The 25,252-nt window shown below is 58.3% G+C and overlaps 1 protein-coding gene and 1 pseudogene across 1 annotated transcript in view; one reads left to right on the top strand and one right to left on the bottom strand.

Moving 5' to 3' along the window:
* LOC147673024 (uncharacterized) overlaps window positions 1-17,665 on the bottom strand; it is a 57,299-nt pseudogene extending 39,634 nt beyond the window's left edge.
* A 4,541-nt stretch (window positions 17,666-22,206) lies between these two features.
* Window positions 22,207-25,252, top strand: part of MIDN (midnolin) — a 32,595-nt gene continuing 29,549 nt past the window's right edge. The window contains 2 exon segments of the mRNA XM_086946694.1: window positions 22,207-22,342; window positions 22,938-23,157. Coding sequence (XP_086802820.1) covers window positions 22,946-23,157 — 212 coding nt within the window. The 5' untranslated portion in view covers window positions 22,207-22,342; window positions 22,938-22,945.

The following is a 25,252-nucleotide window of genomic DNA, read 5'->3' as shown; positions in this document are numbered from 1 at the left end:
GCTCCTACGCAGGTGTCACGCCGCAGCCTCTTGTAGGTGGTGTTTGTGTCTCCGCTCAGGTGTGCTGTGCACCCCTCTCCGTGTCCCCGCTGCTCCTACGCAGGTGTCACGCCGCAGCCTTCTGTAGGTGGTGTTTGTGTCTCCGCTCAGGTGTGCTGTGCACCCCTCTCCGTGTCCCCGCTGCTCCTACGCAGGTGTCACGCCGCAGCCTCCTGTAGGTGGTGTTTGTGTGTCTCCGCTCAGGTGTGCTGTGCACCCCTCTCCGTGTCCCCGCTGCTCCTACGCAGGTGTCACGCCGCAGCCTCCTGTAGGTAGTGTTTGTGTGTCTCCGCTCAGGTGTGCTGTGCACCCCTCTCCATGTCCCCGCTGCTCCTACGCAGGTGTCACGCCGCAGCCTCTTTTAGGTGGTGTTTGTGTCTCCGCTCAGGTGTGCTGTGCACCCCTCTCCGTGTCCCCGCTGCTCCTACGCACGTGTCACGCCGCAGCCTCCTGTAGGTGGTGTTTGTGTCTCCGCTCAGGTGTGCTGTGCACCCCTCTCCGTGTCCCCGCTGCTCCTACGCAGGTGTCACGCCGCAGCCTCCTGTAGGTGGTGTTTGTGTCTCCGCTCAGGTGTGCTGTGCACCCCTCTCCGTGTCCCCGCTGCTCCCACGCAGGTGTCACGCCGCAGCCTCTTGTAGGTGGTGTTTGTGTGTCTCCGCTCAGGTGTGCTGTGCACCCCTCTCCATGTCCCCGCTGCTCCCACGCTGGTGTCACGCCGGAGCCTCCTGTAGGTGGTGTTTGTGTGTCTCCGCTCAGGTGTGCTATGCACCCCTCTCCATGTCCCCGCTGCTCCCACGCAGGTGTCACGCCGCAGCCTCCTGTAGGTGGTGTTTGTGTGTCTCCGCTCAGGTGTGCTGTGCACCCCTCTCCGTATCCCCGCTGCTCCCACGCAGGTGTCACGCTGCAGCCTCCTGTAGGTGGTGTTTGTGTGTCTCCGCTCAGGTGTGCTGTGCACCCCTCTCCGTGTCCCCGCTGCTCCCACGCAGGTGTCACGCCGCAGCCTCCTGTAGGTGGTGTTTGTGTGTCTCCGCTCAGGTGTGCTGTGCACCCCTCTCCGTGTCCCCGCTGCTCCCACGCAGGTGTCACGCCGCAGCCTTCTGTAGGTGGTGTTTGTGTCTCCGCTCAGGTGTGCTGTGCACCCCTCTCCGTGTCCCCGCTGCTCCCACGCAGGTGTCACGCCGCAGCCTTCTGTAGGTGGTGTTTGTGTCTCCGCTCAGGTGTGCTGTGCACCCCTCTCCGTGTCCCTGCTGCTCCCACGCAGGTGTCACGCCGCAGCCTCCTGTAGGTGGTGTTTGTGTGTCTCCGCTCAGGTGTGCTGTGCACCCCTCTCCGTGTCCCCGCTGCTCCTACGCAGGTGTCACGCCGCAGCCTCCTGTAGGTGGTGTTTGTGTGTCTCCGCTCAGGTGTGCTGTGCACCCCTCTCCGTGTCCCCGCTGCTCCCACGCAGGTGTCACGCCGCAGCCTCCTGTAGGTGGTGTTTGTGTGTCTCCGCTCAGGTGTGCTGTGCACCCCTCTCCGTGTCCCCGCTGCTCCCACGCAGGTGTCACGCCGCAGCCTTCTGTAGGTGGTGTTTGTGTCTCCGCTCAGGTGTGCTGTGCACCCCTCTCCGTGTCCCCGCTGCTCCCACGCAGGTGTCACGCCGCAGCCTTCTGTAGGTGGTGTTTGTGTCTCCGCTCAGGTGTGCTGTGCTCCCCTCTCCGTGTCCCCGCTGCTCCCACGCAGGTGTCACGCCGCAGCCTCCTGTAGGTGGTGTTTGTGTGTCTCCGCTCAGGTGTGCTGTGCACCCCTCTCCGTGTCCCCGCTGCTCCTACGCAGGTGTCACGCCGCAGCCTCCTGTAGGTGGTGTTTGTGTGTCTCCGCTCAGGTGTGCTTTGCACCCCTCTCCGTGTCCCCGCTGCTCCCACGCAGGTGTCACGCCGCAGCCTCCTGTAGGTGGTGTTTGTGTGTCTCCGCTCAGGTGTGCTGTGCACCCCTCTCCGTGTTCCCGCTGCTCCCACTCAGGTGTCACGCCGCAGCCTCCTGTAGGTGGTGTTTGTGTGTCTCCGCTCAGGTGTGCTGTGCACCCCTCTCCGTGTCCCCGCTGCTCCCACGCAGGTGTCATGCCGCAGCCTCCTGTAGGTGGTGTTTGTGCTTGGTGTGTTGCTTTGTGTGTTTTTGTGTGTCTCCGCTCAAGTGTGCTGTGCACCCCTCTCCGTGTCCCCGCTGCTCCCACGCAGGTGTCACGCCGCAGCCTCTTGTAGGTGGTGTTTGTGTGTCTCCGCTCAGGTGTGCTGTGCACCCCTCTCCTTGTCCCCGCTGCTCCCACGTAGGTGTCACGCCGCAGCTTTCTGTAGGTGGTGTTTGTGTGTCTCCGCTCAGGTGTGCTGTGTACCCCTCTCCGTGTCCCCGCTGCTCCCACGCAGGTGTCACGCCGCAGCCTCCTGTAGGTGGTGTTTGTGCTTGGTGTGTTTCTCTGTGTTTGTGTGTCTCCACTCAGGTGTGCTGTGCACCCCTCTCCATGTCCCAGCGGCTCCCACGCAGGTGTCACGCCGCAGCCTCCTGTAGGTGGTGTTTGTGTGTCTCCGCTCAGGTGTGCTGTGCACCCCTCTCCTTATCCCCGCTGCTCCCACGCAGGTGTCACGCCGCAGCCTCCTGTAGGTGGTGTTTGTGCTTGGTGTGTTGCTTTGTGTGTTTTTGTGTCTCCGCTCAAGTGTGCTGTGCACCCCTCCCCGTGTCCCCGCTGCTCCCACGCAGGTGTCACGCCGCAGCCTCTTGTAGGTGGTGTTTGTGTGTCTCCGCTCAGGTGTGCTGTGCACCCCTCTCCTTGTCCCCGCTGCTCCCACGCAGGTGTCACGCCGCAGCCTCCTGTAGGTGGTGTTTGTGTGTCTCCGCTCAGGTGTGCTGTGCACCCCTCTCCGTGTCCCCGCTGCTCCCACGCAGGTGTCACGCCGCAGCCTCCTGTAGGTGGTGTTTGTGTGTCTCCGCTCAGGTGTGCTGTGCACCCCTCTCCATGTCCCCGCTGCTCCCACGCAGGTGTCACGCCGCAGCCTCCTGTAGGTGGTGTTTGTGTGTCTCCGCTCAGGTGTGCTGTGCACCCCTCTCCGTGTCCCCGCTGCTCCCACGCAGGTGTCACGCCGCAGCCTCCCGTAGGTGGTGTTTGTGTCTCCGCTCAGGTGTGCTGTGCACCCCTCTCCGTGTCCCCGCTGCTCCCACGCAGGTGTCACGCCGGAGCCTCTTGTAGGTGGTGTTTGTGTGTCTCCGCTCAGGTGTGCTGTGCACCCCTCTCCGTGTCCCCACTGCTCCCACGCAGGTGTCACGCCGGAGCCTCTTGTAGGTGGTGTTTGTGTGTCTCCGCTCAGGTGTGCTGTGCACCCCTCTCCGTGTCCCCACTGCTCCTACGCAGGTGTCACGCCGCAGCCTCCTGTAGGTGGTGTTTGTGTGTCTCCGCTCAGGTGTGCTGTGCACCCCTCTCCATGTCCCCGCTTCTCCCACGCAGGTGTCACGCCGCAGCCTCTTGTAGGTGGTTTTTGTGTGTCTCCGCTCAGGTGTGCTGTGCACCCCTCTCCATGTCCCCGCTGCTCCCACGCAGGTGTCACGCCTGTGCCTCCTGCAGCTGCTCTGGTGACGGGCCCTGACTCACACACTCCTCGCCCAGGGATGCGGGTGACGCGGCTCTGATGGGGGCGTGAGGTAGGACGCTCACCTACCCAGTCACCAGCGCTTCCCCATTCCTGGCTGGGAATGGCCCGCGGGCCCTTCAGCCCTGTCACTCCTGACATCACGTCTTGCTCACGCCTAGCGCCGCCCTTGGAACTCGACTCGATCAACACGTTGCTGGTGACCCTGGGGCGGCCAGGTGTGTGCTCCAGGGCTGCAGAGGCGCTAGAGGGGCGTGCTCTGGAGGACGTGTGCACGCCAGGGTGAGTCCTGGGCAGCGTCGTGACCAAGCCAGCAGTGCCTGGGGACCCTGGTGCACTCCCTGCCACCCGGTGCCTTACACGCACGCACTTTGACCCAGGAAACCCCGCCTTCTACCTTTCAAACAGGGGAGAGGATGTGACTGTACAGCCAGAGCTGCCGACTTTGAAGCTGGGGAGCCAGGTTCGAGTCTCTGTGTCTCCTCAACATTGTGATTCTGGGCAAATCACCGAGGGGCCAGATGTAGGACGGCAAATACCGGTCGGTAACGACCAATTTTGGCTGATTTCGGCCGTTACCGACCAATATTTGTTGTTTGACATGTAGGGGGCCTTATAGTTACAGAATTGGTAAATTTACAGAATCGGTAAATACAGATGTAGGTGGCACTTTAAACAGTGCCACAGGCCATTACTGATTCATTATTTACCACCAAATACTATTTGGTGGTAAATAACGAATTACAGTCTACATGCACATCTGTGCCATGTGGCACACAGACATGCCCTAGGGGCATGTATGTGTGTCATATGGCACACAAGCCTGAATCAGGGGTGCAACAGGGTGTCAAAGTGACACCTGTCCCCCTTGCAAAATCGGTAATTTTACCGATTCGGTAATTGACATTGATTCCTATGGGCCTCAAGGCCTCAAGGCCCATAGGAATCCATGGCAATTACCGAATCGGTAAATCAGATGTCCGGAGCCTGAGACATGAGTGGAACACAAACTCCTTCTGAACTGCAAGTTGTCGGGTTACAGCACTTGAGGCCTTCAAGTGATCAGGTTCTAACTTTTCTGACTTTCATGTTGTACGTTCCAGTTCTTCTAAACTTCATGTGGTCGGGTTCTAGCTATTCTGAACTTCATGTGGTCTGGTTCTCTCTCTTCTGATCTTCATGTGGCCGGGTTCTGTCTCTTCTGGTCTTCATGTGGTCTGGTTCTCTCTCTTCTGATCTTCGTGTGGTCTGGTTCTCTCTCTTCTGATCTTCGTGTGGTCGGGTTCTGACTCTTCTGGTCTTCATGTGGTCGCGTTCTGACTCTTCTGATCTTCATGTGGTCGGGTTCTAGCTATTCTGAACGTCATGTGGTCAGGTTCTCTCTCTTCTGATCTTCATGTGGCCGGGTTCTGTCTCTTCTGGTCTTCGTGTGGTCTGGTTCTCTCTCTTCTGAACTTCATGTGGTCTGGTTCTCTCTCTTCTGATCTTCATGTGGCCGGGTTCTGTCTCTTCTGGTCTTCATGTGGTCTGGTTCTTTGTTTGCAGAACTCGCCAGGGAGTTATTTGTTTGTAGCTGAGGTTGGGGCTTCAGAGAAGCGACCAGCTGTGCTTCCCAAACCGCACAAGGTAAATGCTCCGTGCAGAGGGTTACCGTGTAAGGCACATTTCAATCTTTCTATTCTGAGAACACAATAAAGCCCGTTTGTTTTTGTGTTGTATATTGTAATTTTCTTTTCTTCGTCTACGGTTTCGTGGATGATGCTCTCGAGCATGATTTGTCTTCGGCAATTGGACACTGATTGGCTTCAGGGGGTAGTGGCCGGCTCTGAGTTGGGCAAGGGGGAAAAAAAAAAGGCGTTCTCTTCTATGTAGCTTGCAATTTACAGTTCATGTATTACATCCGGTCTTCTGGAATGAGCATCCTTGAAGCAACGACCAGCTTTACAACTCAGGAATTTATCAATAGAGTGATTAATAAAAACTCCTAAATTATAGTATGTTGTCATAAGAGACAAAACCTCAGCATACACGAACCAAACTCATGAAATTGGAGAAAGTACCAAAAAAAGACACTGTTCTGGGTCTCCTTGTCTGGTTTATTGAGGATGTTACATGTTTCGGCCTTTAATTTGCTCCATGTCCTTCACCAGCACATTTTGATGTAAACACAGGTGTTTTGTCATATCAGTCCTCTCATTTACATGAGTTGGATGGGTATGGTCTGGTGTAGGTATTGTGTAGAGAGGATCAGATTGTCATCAGCTCCCTATCATAGACGGGTTAAGGGTGAAAGGAGGTGGCTGGAGCTTGTGAGGTTGCTATGTGACGTGTTCTAATTGCCAGAGTGACACACAGAGTGATATGTGTGGAAAGAGATTTCCAGGAAGCTGGGATGTCCGAAAGGTGGGTAAAGTGAGTCACCTGTGAGGGCGGTGTGCCTGGAAGGAGTCGGTGGACCTGGGGATGAGTCGGACACATGTCAGTTCAGTGAATTGAAAGTGTATAGCTGGGGCAGGGGCAGTCAGGTCCACGTCAATAGAGCTGGGACAGACAGAGTAACATTACCAGGCGCCTGTGTCTCTCGGTGGTCTGACGGGCCGGGGCTCAGTCCAGTGACCGATGAGTGCTCGTGAGGGCTGAGACCCTGTCAGGCGTGTATCTTTGAAAAGTGGGTGGGGAAGGGGCATTCAGTCAGTAGAAATGTCAGGCTTATGGCTTTTAAAGACGGATGGGTTTGTGAACAGCAATTTGCATGTCAGGCCAGTGCCTCTGAAAGGTGGTTGGGGCTGGGAAAGAGAGTCAGTCCAATGTCCTGCCAGTGAAGGGTGCTCTGGGCTGTGCCTGGGGTCGAGTCAGGCGTATTCCATGCCAGCGCCATCTGAGGGTCTGTGGAGCTGGCCCCGGGGTAGAGTCAGTCACACCAAGGCCTGAGTCCGGGGTAGAGTCAGTCACATGTGACGCCAGTGCATGTAAATGGTATGTAGAGCTGACACTGGGGTAGAGTCAGTCACGTGTCACACCGGTGCATGCCAAGGGCCTGCAGGGGGCTGTTGGTCTCACCAGTGCATAGCTGACCCCGGGGTAGAGTAAGCCGCTCGCACTGTAAGGCCTGTGCCTGTAATCCCGTGGGGGGTGGAGTGAGGGCCCCCTCCACAGTGGAGCAGGGATGGGGCAGCTTCTGGGAGGCGGTCACATGCCACACGTCCTCTTCTTCCCAGGAAACTCCTTGGAAACTGTGAGGACACCCTCCGCCCAGGCTGCCCGCACGTGGAAGGCGCATCCGCAGGACTGACGTCAGAGGCGAGTACATGTGACGCGCCGGGCGTGACACACACTGCAGCCGCCCGGGCGTGGAGGGGGTCTGGCGGAGGTCTGTAGTGATGGATATGTCTGTAGTGATAGGAGGGGCACAGCAGTGGTGTGCCTATCGTGAAAGGGGACAGAGGGGAGCGCGGATGTGCCTGTAGTGCCCACGATCACACGGCTCTTCGTGTGGAGAGGAACGCCGTGACGCTAATATTAGTTGTTAGGGTGGTGGGTGGACAGGGAGAGCCCTGAGCCTGCCTCGCATCCCGAGGGGTCTGTGGAGAGTGGACTCTGCATCACCGGGGGGGTCCTGCTGTGTTTCGGTTAGGTCTTGGTGCAGGTGTGTTTTCCTCTGCTCGGGCTCTGCTGGGCCCGCCCTGGGCCGTCCCTCCCCCTCCCCCCGGCTGCGGCCTCTGCTGCTCTCAGCGGTTCTTGCTGAGGCGGGTCCCACTCTGCTAATGTGTGTTTGTGACTGAGGCTGCCTGGGTGTGACTGACAGACTGCAGACAACACCCCCAGGCATCACAGACGGGCCTGGCCGGGGCTCAGGGAGCAGGAGGGGGCAGAGAGGCATGCCCCCACCCTGAGCACTGGCAGCCAGGCACCAGAGGGGGGGGGGGGGGGGGGGGCAGAGAGGCTTCCCCCACTCTGAGCAAGGCCATCAGAGGGAGGGGGGAAGAGAGGCTTCCCCACCGTGAGCACTGCCAGCCAGGCATCAGAGGGGGGGGGGGGGGGGCAGAGAGGCATGACCCCACCCTGAGCTCTGCCAACCAGGCTATCAAAGGGGGGCAGAGAGGCATGCCCCGACCCTGAGCACTGGCAGCCAGGAATCAGAGGGGGGGCAGAGAGACATGCCCCCACCCTGAGCACTGCCAACCAGGCTATCAGAGGGGGGAGGGGGCAGAGAGACATGCCCCACCTTGAGCAAGGCCATCAGAGGGAGGGGGGAAGAGAGGCTTCCCCACCTTGAGCACTGCCAGCCAGGCATCAGGGGGGGGGGGCAGTGAGGCATGACCCCACCCTGAGCACTGGCAGCCAGGCATCAGAGAGGCATGACCCCACCCTGAGCAAGGCCATCAGAGGGAGGGGGGGAAGAGAGGCTTCCCCCACCCTGAACACTGGCAGCTAGGCATCAGGGGGGGGCAGAGAGGCATGCCCCCACCCTGAGCACTGGCAGCTAGGCATCAGGGGGGGCAGAGAGGCATGCCCCCACCCTGAGCACTGGCAGCCAGGCACCAGAGGGGGGGGGCATAGAGGCATGCCCCCACCCTGAGCACTGGCAGCAGGCATCAGAGGGGGGGGGGCAGAGAGGCATGACCCCACCCTGAGCACTGGCAGCCGGGCAACAGAGGGGGGACAGAGCGGCATGACCCCACCCTGAGCAAGGCCATCAGAGGGAGGGGGGGAAGAGAGGCTTCCCCCACCCTGAGCACTGGCAGCTAGGCATCAGGGGGGGGGGGCAGAGAGGCATGCCTCCACCCTGAGCACTGGCAGCCAGGTATCAGAGGGGGGGGGGGGCAGAGAGGCATGACCCCACCCTGAGCACTGGCAGCCGGGCAACAGAGGGGGGACAGAGCGGCATGACCCCACCCTGAGCAAGGCCATCAGAGGGAGGGGGGGAAGAGAGGCTTCCCCCACCCTGAGCACTGGCAGCTAGGCATCAGGGGGGGGGGGGGGCAGAGAGGCATGCCCCCACCCTGAGCACTGGCAGCCGGGCAACAGAGGGGGGACAGAGAGGCTTACCTTTCGGAAAGGCGTAAATTTTCCAAGAACTACACACTTCAAGCAAGGAACTGGCAGGGAATCTCTTTCTGGAGCATGCAGCACGTTGAGTCTTTTGCTGCTAGAGCGCAACCCTTACTCTCTCAAAGCTGACATCTGTCATTAGCAGGGAGAGGGACAAAGACTGTAAAGATGAGGGAAGATCTAGTGGACAGTCTGTGTGTAGAAGCTTGCGCTCAAGTCTGCTCACCTGTTCCAGCTGAGCTGTTCGATCTGATGCTAGAGTCACACATCTGGGTTATTTCAGTCTCCATTCGGATAACAATAGTAACCGTTGCGTTGCAACTCCTTCGGAATTTGATGTCCAGGCCAGGTGTTGAGGGGCTCCACTCTCTCTGAAACTACCTGCACCCCTCACTAGACCATGAAGTGACCAATGCCCTTCACCCTGGTAGGATTGAACTGAAATGTGTCGCGTGAGGCACTGGAATCCTTCCTCTCACCGCCGGTCTAGGTCTTCACCGGCCATGCTCAGGTGCCTCCGGTGACTTTCTGAAGACGATGCTGCAGTACACAAAGACTCGAGCGCAGGGATACCTCCCTCAGTGTTCTTCACTAGTTCCTGAAGGTATTTCGGCATCTGTTTGAACTTGCGGAAGTCCAGTGACAGTGCGGACCGGGAGGGTCGGCCGAGACTACGGGGAGAGGTCTCCAGGGAGAGCCGTCTCCAACTACTGTACAGACAAGTAACTTCCCCCCCCACAGACGGACACCACACAAGGTTGAAGGTTAACGAGACTTTATATGCAATTATTAGGTTACGATGATGTGATACAAGGAGGTCTGGACTCAGGGGTCCCCTCGGTTCTAGTCTCTGGCTTAGGAAAGGGGTAGCGGGACAGTCTTTGTTACCGATGAGTGGAAAATAGCTCTCAATCCTCGAGCTCGGCGTTCTAGATGATCGGGCCGCGGCGGAGCCAGCAGGTCCCGAGATGGGCGAAGGAAAAACGACGGTCCGCGGCGGAGCCTGCAGGTCCCGGTGAAGATGACGGTTACAACGGTCCGCGGCCACGCCAGCAGGTCCCGACGACGATGAAGGATATGAAGGTTGCGAAGGCTGTGGCAGCGCCAACAGGCAGGACGATGGTGCACAAGACAGAGCTACGGCAGCGCCAGTAGTCCGTCAAGGATGAGTCCTCTTTACGTCTCTCGACTCCAAGATACAACTGCCTTCCTGCTCTGGAGCTGCCCCAGTTATAGGGCTGGTGTGCTTTGATGTCCGGACCCTCGCACTTGGAGGTCGGGAGGTCCGGGATGAGTGAGTCCAGACACCCAGCAGGGGGGTGGAGCCGGCGCCCGGGGAGGCGATGGGCGAGCGGCACTTGGCGGGGGAGAGCCATCGACACCTCTTTCTCCCATTGACTTGCCAAGTAGCCCGCTCACCTCCTGGGTGGATGGTGGTGCCGGGATGTCTGAGGCTTGGCCAGGCCCAGGGTTGAGGTCGATCGGGGGCCAGGCGGCCTCGTGGTGGAGTGTCCAAGATGGCGCCCCAGGATGGGCGCGAGGGCCGGCAGTGGATCGGACCCACGAGGTTGACATGCTCGAGGGCAGAGGTCCCTGAGGGGACAGAGGACGTGCAACGGTGGTGTGTGGTACTTGCGGGCCCGGACTCGGGCCTGGTTGGGCCGGGGGAGAGCGGCCCTTCATGGGGCCTGTCCAACATGCGTCCCCCCCAGCTGAAGGCGGGGAGAGTCACCCATCCTCTTGGGGACTCTCCTCGTCGAGGCGGAAGAAGCGGGACAGGCCATCCGCGTTGGCGTGATCTGGCCCAGGCCGGTGTTCAACTGTGAAGTCCATACCCTGCAGGGAGATGGACCAGCGTAGTAACTTCGGGTTCTCCCCCCGCATCTGCATCAGCCACTGCAGGGGCCGGTGGTCAGTTTGCACCCGAAAGTGGGTGCCAAAAAGGTAGGGCCGGAGTTTCTTGAGGGCCCATACCACAGCGAAGGCCTCCCTCTCTATGGTGCTCCAGCGTTGTTCCCGTGGTAGGAGTCGCCGGCTGATAAAGGCCACCGGTTGATCGAGGCCGTCGGTGTTTACTTGGGACAGGACTGCCCCAATGCCATGGTCGGAGGCATCCGTCTGGACAACGAACTCCCGGCTGTAGTCGGGGGCCTGGAGCACAGGGGCAGAACACATGGCGGCTTTTAGTTGTTCAAATGCAGCTTGGCACTCCGGGGTCCAGTTGACGTTCTTGGGCTGGTTTTTTGACGTGAGTTCTGTGAGGGGCCCTACTATGGTACCGTAGTCCTTCACGAACCTTCGATAATATCCTGTGAGGCCCAGGAAGGCTCGTACCTCGGTCTGAGTGATGGGGGGCTGCCAAGACTGGATGGCGGCAATTTTTAGCTGCAGAGGGGCCACCAGGCCGCTTCCCACCTGGTGCCCGAGGTAGGTTACAGATCCTTGCCCAATTTGACACTTGCTGGCCTTGATCGTGAGGCCAGCTCGCTGAAGGGCTTGCAGCACTGCTCGGAGGTGGTGGAGGTGCTCGGCCCAATGGTGGCTGTATACAGCGATGTCGTCTAGGTAGGCGGCGCTGAATCCTTCGAGCCCCGCCAGGACCTGATTGACGAGCCGTTGGAAGGTTGCCGGGGCATTCTTCATGCCGAAGGGCATGACGGTGAAATGGTAATGGCCATCGGGGGTGGAAAAGGCAGAACGTTCCTGCGCCCGGGGTGTGAGGCCGATTTGCCAGTAGCCCGCTGTCAGATCGAAGATACTGAGATAGCGGGCAGCTCCCATGCGGTCGATTAGTTCATCTGCTCGGGGTATGGGATGCGCGTCTGTTCTGGTGGCCGCATTCAAGCCCCGGTAGTCGACGCAGAACCGGAGTTCTGGTGTGGTGCCGGGTGCAGCTGCTTTGGGGACCAGCACTACAGGGCTGGCCCAGGGACTGTCTGAGGGCTCGATGACCCCGAGTGTGAGCATCTTGGCCACCTCTTCCTGGATGCAGGCCCGTACCCGATCTGGCACGCGGTAGGCCCGGTGGCGGATAGGGGGGCTGTCCCCCGTGTCCACATCGTGCACACACCAGGGAGTGACACCGGGGGTGAGGGAGAACAGGCTGGCGAACTGTGATAGGAGGGCTTGACACTCTTGGCGTTGTTCCCTGGTGAGGGCCTCCGAGAGTCGGACCCCATCCACGGAGCCGTCTTGCTCCTGAGTCCGTAGGAGGTCAGGGAGAGGCTCGGAGTCTTCTTCAATCCCATTGTCTGTGGCCATCAGGAGGCTGAGCTCTGTTCGCACAAAGTGGGGCTTTAGTCTGTTAGCGTGGAGGACCCGGAGAGGGTTCCGGGAGGATTCCATGTCGATGAGATAGGTGGCAGGGCCCTTGCGCTCGACTACTTTGAAGGGCCCCGTCCATTTGTCCTGCAGGGCGCATGGCTCAGTGGGGGACATCACCCATACCTGTTGGCCAGGTTCGAATTCAATGGATGAGGCGTTCTGGTCATACCATTTTTTCATGTCCTCTTGACTGGCCTCTAGGTTGGCTTTTGCCAGTTCCCTGAACCGCCGGGTCTGGTTGCGGAGGGCTAGGAGGTACCGGAAGACATCTGGAGGGTTCTTTAACGGAGGCATCTCCCAGCCTTCTTTGACTAGGCTGAGCGGCCCCCGCACTGGGTGTCCATATAGCAGTTCAAATGGGCTGAAGCCCAGGGATTTCTGAGGGACCTCTCGGTAGGCGAAGAGGAGGCACGGCAGCAGCACATCCCACTGGCGACGGAGGGGCTCTTCCAACCCCCCGATCATTCCCTTTAGCGTGCGGTTGAACCGCTCAACAAGTCCGTTCCCTTGAGGGTGATAGGGGGTCGTGAATCGGTAGGTGACCCCGCACTGTTGCCAGAGGGATTTCATGTATTTAGAAATAAAGTTCGTGCCTCTGTCGCTGACGACTTCTCGGGGGAAGCCCACGCGGGAGAAGATCCCCATCAGAGCCCGGCCGACTACCGGGGCTGTCACAGTCCGCAGAGGAACAGCCTCAGGGTAGCGGGTGGCGTGGTCTACTAGCACCAAGATGAATCGATGGCCTTGTTTTGTGCGCGGGTCCAGGGGCCCCACAATGTCTATTCCGACCCTCTCAAATGGGGTAGTGACCACAGGAAACGGTTGCAGGGGGGCCTTTAGTTTGCGGCCGCTCTTCCCACTGGCTTGGCACGTGGGGCAAGATCGGCAATGCTGGTGCACATCGTTCCTCATTTTGGGCCAGAAGAAGTGGGTCACTAGGCGACTGTAGGTTTTATCTTGTCCCAGGTGTCCTGCTAGGGGGACATCGTGGGCCAGGTTTAGCAGGAAGTCTCTAAAACGGAGGGGCACCACCAATACTCGGTTGGCCCCCAGCTCGGCGATTCTTTGCTCGCTGTACAGCAGATCATTGTCCCAGTAGACCCAATGAGTTCCGGGGGTATCCCCTGCGCTCTGGGCGAGCGCTTGCTGGCGGAGTCCCTCGAGGGAGGGACAGGTCTTCTGTTCTTGGCGAAATTGTTCTTGCGTGGGCCCCCCCTCTTGAGGCCACTGGTCGAGGTTAGCGAGGTCGGAAGGTTGAGCTGGTTCGGGGGGGATGTCATGGTCGGTGGTTTCGGCTGGGGCGACCGGAGGCGGTGGCGCCGGCCATTCGGGTTCTTCTGGGCGGTGGTTGGCACGGGCGGCCATGGACCGGGTGGTGACGCACGCCCAGTCCGGGACGCCTAACATCCCTAGGTGTTCTTTTCGCTCCACGGCGGCCCACGGAGAGCTTTCAAGGTCATTTCCAAGGAGGCAGTCTACGGGGGCATCGTCTCGGACCGTTACTTTCAACATGCCGGAGACCCCTCCCCATTCGAAAGGGACGCAGGCCATCCGACACAGACTTTCCGAGTTATCGGCTGATCGTACAGGGCAGAGAATGTTCGGTAGATACTGTTCTGGGGTCACCAGGTGACAGCGGACGGCTGTTACACTGGCCCCGGTGTCACGAAGGGCTTCGGCCCGGCGTCCATTGATGCTCACCCATTGGCTGTACTTCTGGGTGTTAGCGGGTAGGGGGACCCGCGGGACCATGTCTTTCCCCCCTAAGCATGCTAGAGCCATGGCGGCTGGCTCCCACTCTTGATGCTCTTGTTCGTATTCTTCCTGCTCCTTGGAGATCTGTTCCTCCCCTAGGGCCGCAGCGGCCACTTGGCGGGGTCTTGGGCTCTGGTACTGCGGGCAGTTTGGGTCGTTTGCATAGTGGCCTACTCGTTGGCATCGGTGACACGTGACATTGGCTCTGTACCCCGGTCGCACCGGGGTGCTGCCCCGGTTGGCCGGGGGGGTGGTGCTGGTAGCGGGGGCGACCGGAGCGTTGTCTCTTCCTCGTCCTTGGCCCCCTCCTCCTCCTCTTGGTCGGTGCTGACCATTGTTGTTCCGGTTCTGTTCGTAGGACCCATTCCGGCCCACTCTGGTGATCTCCCACCGGTCAGCTTCGGCCGCGAGCTGCCGGGGATCCGCTAACTTGCTGTCGAGGAGGTGCTGGCGGAGCTCAATGAAGCAATTGTTCGACAGATGCTCCCATACCATCAGATTGAACAGTTGTTCGTAGGTCGTGACGTTGCTTCCTCTGATCCAGCCCTCGAAAGCTCGGCTAAAGTACGTTACATAGTCCACCCAAGTTGTACCCGGGACGCGGGTGCAGTCTCGGAACCTCTGACGGTACATCTCGGGTGTGAGGCCATAGCGGGTGAGGAGTGCCGCTTTCATATGGTCATAGGAGGTCATCTGGTGGTCCGGGAGCTGTAGCAGGGTATCGCGGCCCTCATTGAGGAATCTCCCCCATAGACCGGCTCCCCAGTCGCTTCTATCGATCCGGTGTGCAGTCATAGCGATTTCATAGGCCTTAAACCATTGCTGGATGTCGCCCTCTCGGAAATATTCTCGGACAACATCCTTGGGGATGTGTACCTTTTTGTCTGTGGTCCCTGAGGTGTGGGGTCGCTCGGGCACCCCTACTTCTTTATTCTGTTTGCGCAGGTTGATCTCGGCTAGGTTCCGTTCGTGTTCGTACGCCAGTTTCTTTTCCTCGAGCTCCCTTTGTCTCTGTTTCTCCTCTCTTTCCTCTCGGAGACGCAGGTGCTCTAAGTTGATTTTTTGTTCGGCCAACTTGAGTTCAACGTCCATCTTGAGTCGGGCCATTTCTAGCTCGTGTAGTCGGGTTCTTTCTCTTTCCTGGATCTCGTCTTGCGAGAGACCCGTTCTTTGCCCTTCAGGGGCCGTGGTGGTTTTTTCTGCGGTGCTTTGATCGGGGGTTCCGGCAGCCCCGGTCTCTGCCCAAGATTCTAGGGCATGCTTAAAATCGTCTTTGGTGCTTAGTCCGGTGGTAGCGATACCCAGTTCGATGCAGAATTGTTTTAGTTCACGATGGCTGTACTCCTCCAGTTTCTCCATTTGGAACTTCTCGGTTGATCCGCTTTCTTTGGTTGTCATTGTGATTTCGTCGTGGGGTGAGCTACTCTCTGTACGTTATGCGGTGATTCGGATCGCGCCGCTGGCCACCAATGTTAGACGGACCGGGAGGGTCGGCCGAGACTACGGGGAGAGGTCTCCAGGGAGAGCCGTCTCCAACTACTGTACAGACAAGTAACTTCCCCCCCCACAGACGGACACCACACAAGGTTGAAGGTTAACGAGACTTTATATGCAATTATTAGGTTACGATGATGTGATACAAGGAGGTCTGGACTCAGGGGTCCCCTCGGTTCTAGTCTCTGGCTTAGGAAAGGGGTAGCGGGACAGTCTTTGTTACCGATGAGTGGAAAATAGCTCTCAATCCTCGAGCTCGGCGTTCTAGATGATCGGGCCGCGGCGGAGCCAGCAGGTCCCGAGATGGGCGAAGGAAAAACGACGGTCCGCGGCGGAGCCTGCAGGTCCCGGTGAAGATGACGGTTACAACGGTCCGCGGCCACGCCAGCAGGTCCCGACGACGATGAAGGATATGAAGGTTGCGAAGGCTGTGGCAGCGCCAACAGGCAGGACGATGGTGCACAAGACAGAGCTACGGCAGCGCCAGTAGTCCGTCAAGGATGAGTCCTCTTTACGTCTCTCGACTCCAAGATACAACTGCCTTCCTGCTCTGGAGCTGCCCCAGTTATAGGGCTGGTGTGCTTTGATGTCCGGACCCTCGCACTTGGAGGTCGGGAGGTCCGGGATGAGTGAGTCCAGACACCCAGCAGGGGGGTGGAGCCGGCGCCCGGGGAGGCGATGGGCGAGCGGCACTTGGCGGGGGAGAGCCATCGACACCTCTTTCTCCCATTGACTTGCCAAGTAGCCCGCTCACCTCCTGGGTGGATGGTGGTGCCGGGATGTCTGAGGCTTGGCCAGGCCCAGGGTTGAGGTCGATCGGGGGCCAGGCGGCCTCGTGGTGGAGTGTCCAAGATGGCGCCCCAGGATGGGTGCGAGGGCCGGCAGTGGATCGGACCCACGAGGTTGACATGCTCGAGGGCAGAGGTCCCTGAGGGGACAGAGGACGTGCAACGGTGGTGTGTGGTACTTGCGGGCCCGGACTCGGGCCTGGTTGGGCCGGGGGAGAGCGGCCCTTCATGGGGCCTGTCCAACAGGGGGGAGTTTTATATAGCGCTGGCTAGACCCGGAGGTGTCAGAGCGCTTTACATAGATGAAAGCAAGGAAGTTGCACAAAAAACAGATAAGTAAGAACAGACATCAATGTACAATAAATAAGGAGAAGCAACGGAGAGATGGGCACACACCAAATAAAACGATACATGGAGTAGCAGGGGTAGGAGATTGGGAAGACGGACTTTTAGATAAAAATACAAGTCCCGCAAACCGGCACCAACTAGTGTAAAACCAGGGCCAGTCCATCACCCCTGGGATGGAACAAAGGCATGGTCCGTTTCCAGAAAAGGGGTTAAGTCCACAGCCGGATTGATGTTGCCGTGCTGCGGCATAACTGGATTGTCGTCACTCAAAGAGCCGGGATTAGTAAACAGCCGAGAGGACTGCGTATGCGTGAAAGATGGCCACCACAACACCCGCCATTATCATCGAACAGGCGGCGGACGGGAGGAGATGGAGAACGGGAGAGAAACTCAGCAGTTCATCACAATGCACAAAACCAGCTTGCTGATGCGATGATCCACGGACAGGACAGGTTGCAGACGATGATCCCGCCAAGAACCACCCACAGCATGGGATAGAGGACTCCATACATATGAACCTCAGCCAATTCTGATTGTGAAGTGGAGACCCCTCAGAAGCCAAGCACCTCACCAGTGGAATAAGGCAGTCCCTACTCCTGGATCGCAAGAGGAGCAGTCCCTGAGAGAGAGGCAGCTGCAGACCAAGAGTCCCTGCTCTCCTTCCACTCCGACCGGGAAAAACATCTCCGGGGTAAGGGCAGCCACAACAGGAAACGAGCCGGGCCGTCGACTCTAGGTAATCCGTATGTGAAGTTGATTGTAGCGGGATGCAGAGTAGTAGAGGAGTGATCGGAAGGTAGGTGAAGGCATAGGGTTGACACCCAGAGAGTGAACCCAAGCCCATCTCTTCTCAGCTGCAATATGCAGCTCAATGGATCAATCAGCCATATTCCTCTGAATTCCGTACGCGGTCGATTTTTGCTGTAAAAGAATTCACCTTGGGGATCGCTGAAAAATTGCTTTCAATACCCGGGGTATGGCTGGTTCGATTGGGTAAAATTCCAAGTATTTTTGCCAAGACGACGGTCCTCGCCGGGAGCTCCCGGCCGGAGCTCCTTACCCCTTGGCCATCTTGGTTGGGTGGTCTTGGTCTTCCTTCCCAGGTAACATTGACACCGTTTCCATACGACAAATGTATCTCTAATCACCAGCAACTTTCAGAGGTGCTGTTGAAGACATCTTCACCTGGAGACACTGTGTACTAGTAGATGAGGTTATCTGACTCACCTTGCAGTAGTCTACGCACATTCTTACTTCATTTTTCACATTTCAGGCCACCACAATTGGTGAGACACAGGGTTATGACAATGTTATGTGATCTTTTCGAATTTTAGATCCTCCAGATGTCTTTCACAGCTCCATACCTGTGAGATGTCTGTGAGAGTCTCTGGAATGGAATGATGGCTGTGGTTTGAACCACATCTGCTTACAGCAGTTTTTAGGAATACTTCACCTGCCAGGCAGTGTAATTGAGTACTTCATAATGGCAGTTGGTGGTCCGGCGAGCATAAGTCACCTCCTGAGGTGACACATTCCTTGTGTGAGTCCTCTCTGCCTACTCGTCGCTAGAACTCCCTACACCTGTACAACAACACTGCGGTGGGGACCAAACTAAAATGCTTTTGTGGCATGTTAAGGGCACTAAGAATGGCTGGTATATGGGATGGGGAGGGCCTGTGAGGCTGCCATTGTGTTGCCACTGGCTGCCCTGCCATCTTATGCGCTCCCTGACTCCAGCCTGCACCCAGCGGTTTTACTTAAACTGAAGTACCTCTCATGGGGTATTGTTGGTAGAATGTCCAGACTTAGTCTGTGACTTATAGGGTCAGGTGTAAGGCTGGATGAGGACAGCCAAACTAACAGGCTGTTGTGTGTGACATCAGGAGACTAGTTACTGCCCACCAGGGATTAAATGCTGCCTCTTGCAGTGTGTAATTCATAGTATGAGTGTCTGCTGCCTAGGCCCGGGAAACTGTAAGCAATATTTAGGGAGGCTGCGGGGTGCACCGTGGGTAGATCACATGGGATGGGCTCAAAGGTGCACCTTGGTTAGACCGTACATGGTTATCTGAGTGGTGTATCTTGGGTAGACCCCATTTATTTATGCATTTTTATATAGCACGGAGATTACCCAGAGGTGTCAGAGGGATTTACTAGGGTGAAGAATGTTATATGAGAAATTAAGGCTAAAAGGGTAGTAGGTGACAATACGTATAGCTACTACAGTTAGTCATTGTGAGAGTTACGTATTTACAAATTACAAAGTTATATTAGATTACAAATTTAGAAAATTTAAAGCTATCAAGGTTACACAAATACATAATTACAGAGTTAAAGCAGAAAGGCAGTTGTTATACCTCTCAAGAGTGTCATGTAATAGTCAAGGTTGAAGGAAGTGACCCGAAATGGGCCACCCGGGTCACTCTCGACCACCTCTTGGACTTCCCAGAAATGAAGAGTCGGGATTCTAATGGAGAATAAAATCTAACACTTTATTAGTAAGTACACTGCACCGGTGCCCGGTGTGACCAGACTCATGGGATAGCTGTCGAAGGACTGACTTCAAAACACTTGATAACACAGAATAAGGCGTCCAACTCCTCTCAAATCCCGCCCCTAATGGAAAAATACAGCTGGGGTAAAGACGGAACAAAGAAGGCACTGAAGGATGAGTTGCCACCTGCAGAATGGGTACACATTATCAGGCTCCCACGGTCTTCTTGTTCGGGCTCAGCTCTCTCTAGTGTGGAATCATAACCAAGACCAGGGATAGGCATGCGAAAGCAGAATAAACTATTCATTTAGTACATCTGGGCTTCAGCCCTGAACAGGATAAGAGGGAATTACTGAACAGCAGCTTTCTGCTGAGGCGAGCGGGGAGCGGGGCACGAGGCCGGGCTTCACTCACAGAACATGGCGAGTACAAGGCGGAAAAATGGCGTCTCAGAAGCTAACTTTAGTCTGCACAATGTTAAAAGCGGCTGCTCATACACATTTTCAATAGTGATCAACATAAAACAGCTACATGAATGCTAACATAACACAGTATACGATAGGGAGGATTGGGCAAAGACACATTAGATTCTAACAGGGTCACGCTATTGAATGGGAGAGCGCGTGCCTGGCGGGGACTTGGCAAGGAGTGATTATAGAGAACATTTCTTTGGAAGAGAAGAGTGTTAAGGTCCATTTTGGAGATGCAGTGCGAAGGTTAGAAGTAGGGAGTTCCGAATTCTAGTCGCGTTACCTGAGCAAGATTGTGCTAGGAGTCTTTCCCTTTTGGAGGTTCAAGCAGCAGATTTTCAGCATATCGAGAAGGTCTGGAGACACCTGATAATTTGAGTTTGTTTGCTAGGTAGAGAGGGGTAGAGGTGTGAATGGCTTTATGGGTGATACAAGCAGTCTTGTATATGATCCTAGCTTCAATGGGAAGCCCGCAAAGAGTTATCAGCAGAGGCGTGATATGGTCATTTCTTTTCGCCCCGTAGATGAAACACACAGCCGAGTAGGGGATGGGTTTTAAAGGAGACAGATGGGTGTTGGAGAGGCCTGCACAGAGGGAATCACAGTAGTCCAGTCTGGAGAGTACGGAAGATTGGATAAGAGTTTTTTTTGTTTGTTTCAGATTTATATAGCGCGAACTTGACCCGAAGGTATTGGAGTAATTTACATGAGCACCGGTTACTTTACATAAGGACACATTATTTTTTGGGCAGACTCGGGAGGTTACGTGATTTGCCCAGACTCACAGGATGTGGACGCGACCCCGAGGCTCGAACCTTCGTTTCCCAGCTCCAAAGTCAGCAACCTAGCCATCAGACCACATCCTATCCCCATTCGTTTTGACAAATATAGCGTCAGATCCGCCAGAAAAGGCACAGTTGGTAGCGTGCATTCTCGGCCATGGTGCTAATTTGGGACGGAAGGTTGAGTCTTTTCACCAGGGCGACACCTGAAGATTTGGCCCTGCCAAGAATGGTCAGATTATGTATCCACAATTGAAGAGGAGGCGGAGAGTTTAAGATAAGAAGGAACCACGGGTAGACACCATGAGGTGCTCTGTGGGGTGCACCGCAGGAGGATGCTGGGTGCACCTTGGGTGGACCCCATGGGGTGGTCTGAGGGGTGACCCGCAGGAGGATGCTGGGTGTACCTTCGGTAGACCCCATGGGGTGGTCTGAGGGGTGCCCCGCAGGAGGATGCTGGGTGTACCTTGGGTAGACCCCATGAGGTGGTCTGAGGGGTGCCCCGCAGGAGGGTGCTGGGTGTACCTTGGGTAGACCCCATGAGGTGGTCTGAGGGGTGCCCCGCAGGAGGGTGCTGGGTGTACCTTGGGCAGACCCCATGGGGTGGTCTGAGGGGTGCCCTGCAGGAGGATGCTGGGTGTACCTTGGGCAGACCCCATGAGGTGGTCTGAGGGGTGCACCGCAGGAGGATGCAGGGTGTACCTTCGGTAGACCCCATGGGGTTGTCTGAGGGGTGCACCGCAATAGGATGTGGGGGGGTACCTTGGGTGGACCCCATGGGGTGGTCTGAGCGGTGCCCCGCAGGAGGATGCTGGGTGTACGTTGGGTAGACCCCATGAGGTGGTCTGAGGGGTGCCCCGCAGGAGGATGTGGGGGGGTACCTTGGGTAGACCCCATGGGGTGATGATGAGGGGTGCCTATGCCCCCCCAATTGATCCGCCCCTCGCAGCGGGGGTGGGGGGCTCTCATTGTACCTTTCACCCTAGCCCCCCCCCCCCGTCTGCAGCCATGTTTAGTCTCCGCCCCTCCCCCACTCTCCAGCCGCAGCCCCGAGCTGGCACATGGAGCGCTGGGGGAGGGGGTTTAAGCCATGGAAGCCCCTCGTGATCCCCTCCCCCTCCCTGTGACCCTTGCCCCCCCTCCCCGGCCTCGGCCGCTCCGCCCATCCCCCGTCCTTTGTTGTAAGCTCCATATATTATGAATGGCGAACACAGAAGAAAGGGGCGGAGCCTTCAGGACTTCTCGTAGTCACGCCCCCCGACTCCCGGCCCAATGGCGTAGGAGCTATCCCGGCATCAGCCGCTGATAGGCGGACACGTGCAGCCGGCAGCCACGTGGGGGCGGAGTAGCCAGTGACTGCTATTGGTGTACACGGAGTGGGTGGGGTCTGACACCGAGTGCCATTGTCTGCGGATGGACAGTGGCTTGCTATTGGCTGCGGCGGCCGGGGGCGGGGCCTCGCAGGGAAGCCTCGGAACGCTGAGGACACAATGTAACTTTTTTTTGCTACTTTGAGCTGCTAGGGCGCAGAGGAGCGCGGGAACCGCAGGAGCAGCAGAGCCCCCCCCTGAGAGGACCCCCCCAGAGAGAAAGAGAGAGCCCCCCAGGGTCGACCCCAGAGGAACGGACAGGACCCCCGAATTCAGGATCACTGGGAGAGACCCCCAGGAAGGAACATCCGGGACAAGAACCACAAAGGAGTGGACCCCCCTCACCGGAGAGAAACCCCCCCCCAGAGAGAGAGAGAGACCCCCAGGGTCAACACAGGGGGCCCCAGAGGAGCGGACAGGACCCCAGGATCACTGGACACCCCCAGGAAGGAACATCCGGGACACAAAGGAGTATCTCAGTGGAGCCCCCCCTCCCCAGAGCCCCCCAGGGTCAGCACAGGAGACCCCGAGAGTACCGCACAGGACCCCTGAATCCAGGATCGCTGGGAAATCCCCCCCCCCCCCCCGGAAGGAACACCCGGGACAAGAACCACAAAGGAGTATTTCAGCCCCCCACCTTCAGGAGAAGGACCCCGCAGGGAGACCCCCGAGGAAGTCACCCAGAGAAGACCCAGCCAAGGAGTATCCCTGGAAAGGATCTCACGGGGAGGACACCCCAAAAAAGGAAGCATCTTAAAAGGAGCCTCGTGAAGGAAAACCACTGGACGGGAGACCCCAAAAGAAGCCTGGTAAGGACACCCACAAAAGGGACCCCCCCGAGGTACTTAGAGATGGGGGGGCCCCGTACACCGCCCGACCTCTCTCACACAACTGAATTGGATGACCCCCCAGGTACCCAGTGAGGGGGGGGGGGGCTTGTAACACCCCCTTAAGTCCTGCACACCATACCATTGGATGACCCCCCCCCCCAGGTACCCAGTGAGGGGGGGCTTGTAACACCCCCTGAACACCCTCACACCATACCATTGGATGACCCCCCCCCCCCCGGTACACAGTGAGGGGGTGCCTTGTAACACTAACACCATACCATTGGATGCCCCCCCCCCCCCCCCCCGGTACTTCTATAGGGGGCTTCTTAGAACACCCCCACACCGGGGACCCGTGGATAACACCCCCCAAAACTCAGGGAGGGGGCCCCTTGTAACGTTCCTGAAAACCCTCACACTGGACCCGTGGGTTAACCCCCCCCTTCCCGGGGGCCCTTTGTAACACCCCTGGATCGGACCGTGAATGAACGCCTCAAGTCATGTCCCCTCTAGAGTACCCCCGATTCTCCCCCCCCCCCCCAAGTGACCTCACTGACCCCCTCTCCTCCCCCCGCAGGTGCCCGCATGGACCCCCGGAGCTGCAGCCCCCGCCGGGTGCCCTGCGAGCCGCCCCCCGGGGCCCCCGCCGCCCCCATGCAGCTGTCGGTGCAGAGCACCACGGGGACCCGCTTCGAGCTCAGCGTCCCGGCCGAGGAGACGGTGGAGGGGCTGGAGCGGCGCCTGGCCCAGCGGCTGAGGGTGCCCCGGGAGCGGCTGAGCGTGCTGCACCGCGACCGGTGAGTCTGTGTGTGTGGGGGCACGGCGAGGACAGGGTCTGAGGGGGACAGGACTAGCCCATGGTCTGTGTGTGTGTGTGGGGGGGGGGCTAGGACATGGTCTGTGTGTGCGGGGGGGGGGGGGCAGGACATGATCTGTGGGGGGGGGGGGCAGGGCTAGAACATGGTCTGAGGGGGACAGGACTAGCCCATGGTTTGTGTGTGGGGGGGGCTAGGACATGGTCTGTGTGTGGGGGGGCAGGACATGATCTGTGGGGGGGGGGCAGGGCTGGAACATGGTCTGTGTGTGGGGGCAGACTAGATCATGGTCTGAGGGGGACAGGACTAGCCCATGGTCTGTGTGTGTGGGGGGGGGCTAGGACATGGTCTGTGTGTGGGGGGGGGGCAGGGCATGATCGTTGGGGGGGGCAGGGCTAGAACATGGTCTGTGTGTGTGGGCAGACTAGATCATGGTCTGAGGGGGACAGGACTAGCCCATGGTCTGTGTGTGTGGGGCTAGGACATGGTCTGTGTGTGTGGGGGGGCAGGACATGATCTGTGGGGGGGGGCAGGGTTAGGACATGGTCTGAGGGGGACAGGACTAGCCCATGGTTTGTGGGGGGGGGCTAGGACATGGACTGTGTGGGGGGCAGACTAGAACATGGCCTGAGGGGGACAGGACTAGCCCATGGTCTGTGTGTGGGGGGTCAGGGCTAGGACATGGTCTGTGTGTGGGGGGGGGCGGGGCTAGGACATGTTATGTTTGGGGTGGGCACGGTTAGGACATGGTCTGTGTGTGTGGGGGGCAAGGCTAGGACATGGTCTATGTGTGTGGGGGGCAGGGTTAGGACATGGTTTGTGAGGGGGGCTAGGGCATGGTCTGTGTGTGTGGGGGGGGCAGGGTTAGGACATGGTCTGTGTGGGGGGGCAGGGCTAGGACACGGTATGTCTGGCGTGGGCAGGGTTAGGACATGGTCTGTGTGTGTGGGGGGGCAGGGTTAGGACATGGTTTGTGAGGGGGGCTAGGGCATGGTCTGTGTGTGTGGGGGGGGCAGGGTTAGGACATGGTCTGTGTGTGGGGGGGCTAGGACATGGTCTGAGGGAAACAGGACTAGCCCATGGTGTGTGTGTGGGGGTGGGGTCAGGGCTAGGACATGGTATGTGGGGGGCTAGAACATGGACTGTGTGTGGGGTTGCAAGGCTAGAACATGGGCTGTGTGTGGGGTGGCAAGGCTAGAACACGGTCTGTGCGTGGGGGCAGGGCTAGGACATGGTCTGTGTTTAGCGGGGGCAGGGCTAGGACATGGTCTGTGTGTGTGTGTGGGGGCAGGGCTTGAACATGGTCTGTGCGTGGGGGGCAGGGCTAGAATATGGTCTTGGGGGCAGGGTTAGGACATGGTCTGTGGGGGGGGGGGCATGGCTTGAACATGGTCTGTGTGGGGGGCAGGGCTAGACCATGGTCTGTGTGTGGGGGGCAGGGCTAGAACATGGTCTGTGTGTGGGGGGCAGGGCTAGAACATGGTCTGTGTGTGGGGGGCAGGGCTAGAACATGGTCTGTGTGTGGTTACAGGGCTAGAATATGGTCTTTGGGGGGCAGGGCTAGTACGTGGTCTGAGGGGGACAGGACTAGGCCATGGTCTGTGTGTGGGGGGGGGGGGCAGGGCTAGCCCATGGTCGGTGGAGGGGGGGCAGGACTCGCCCATGGTCTGTGGAGTGGGGGCAGGACTCGCCCATGGTCTGTGGAGTGGGGGCAGGACTAGCTCATGGTCTGTGGAGGGGGGGGGCAGGACTAGCCCAAGGTATGTGGGGAGGAGGCAGGGCCAGGACATGTTATGTCTGGGGGGAGGGGGGCTGGGCTAGAACATAGTGTGTATGGGGGGGTGTAGGGCTAGCCCATGGTCTGGGGGGCATGTAAGTGTGTGGTAAGATCCCTCCCTAATTATGCATGGGGGGTTAGACCCCTCCCTAGGTCTGTCAGGGGAGGGGTTGTAAGTGCGGGGGGTGGTCGAGACTCTCCATGGGTTAGCTGGGATGGTGAGGCACGTGGGGGGGAGGAGGGGGGGGGGGGTCAAGACTTCCTAGGTCTGCCTGTGGGGGGTGCATGTGTGTGTGCGTG

This window comes from Lissotriton vulgaris, chromosome 12 (assembly GCF_964263255.1).
Source record: "Lissotriton vulgaris chromosome 12, aLisVul1.2, whole genome shotgun sequence".
Classification (NCBI taxonomy): Eukaryota; Metazoa; Chordata; class Amphibia; order Caudata; family Salamandridae; genus Lissotriton; species Lissotriton vulgaris.
Note: the sequence above shows the minus strand (reverse complement) of the source record. Positions and strands in the feature narration are given on the sequence as shown.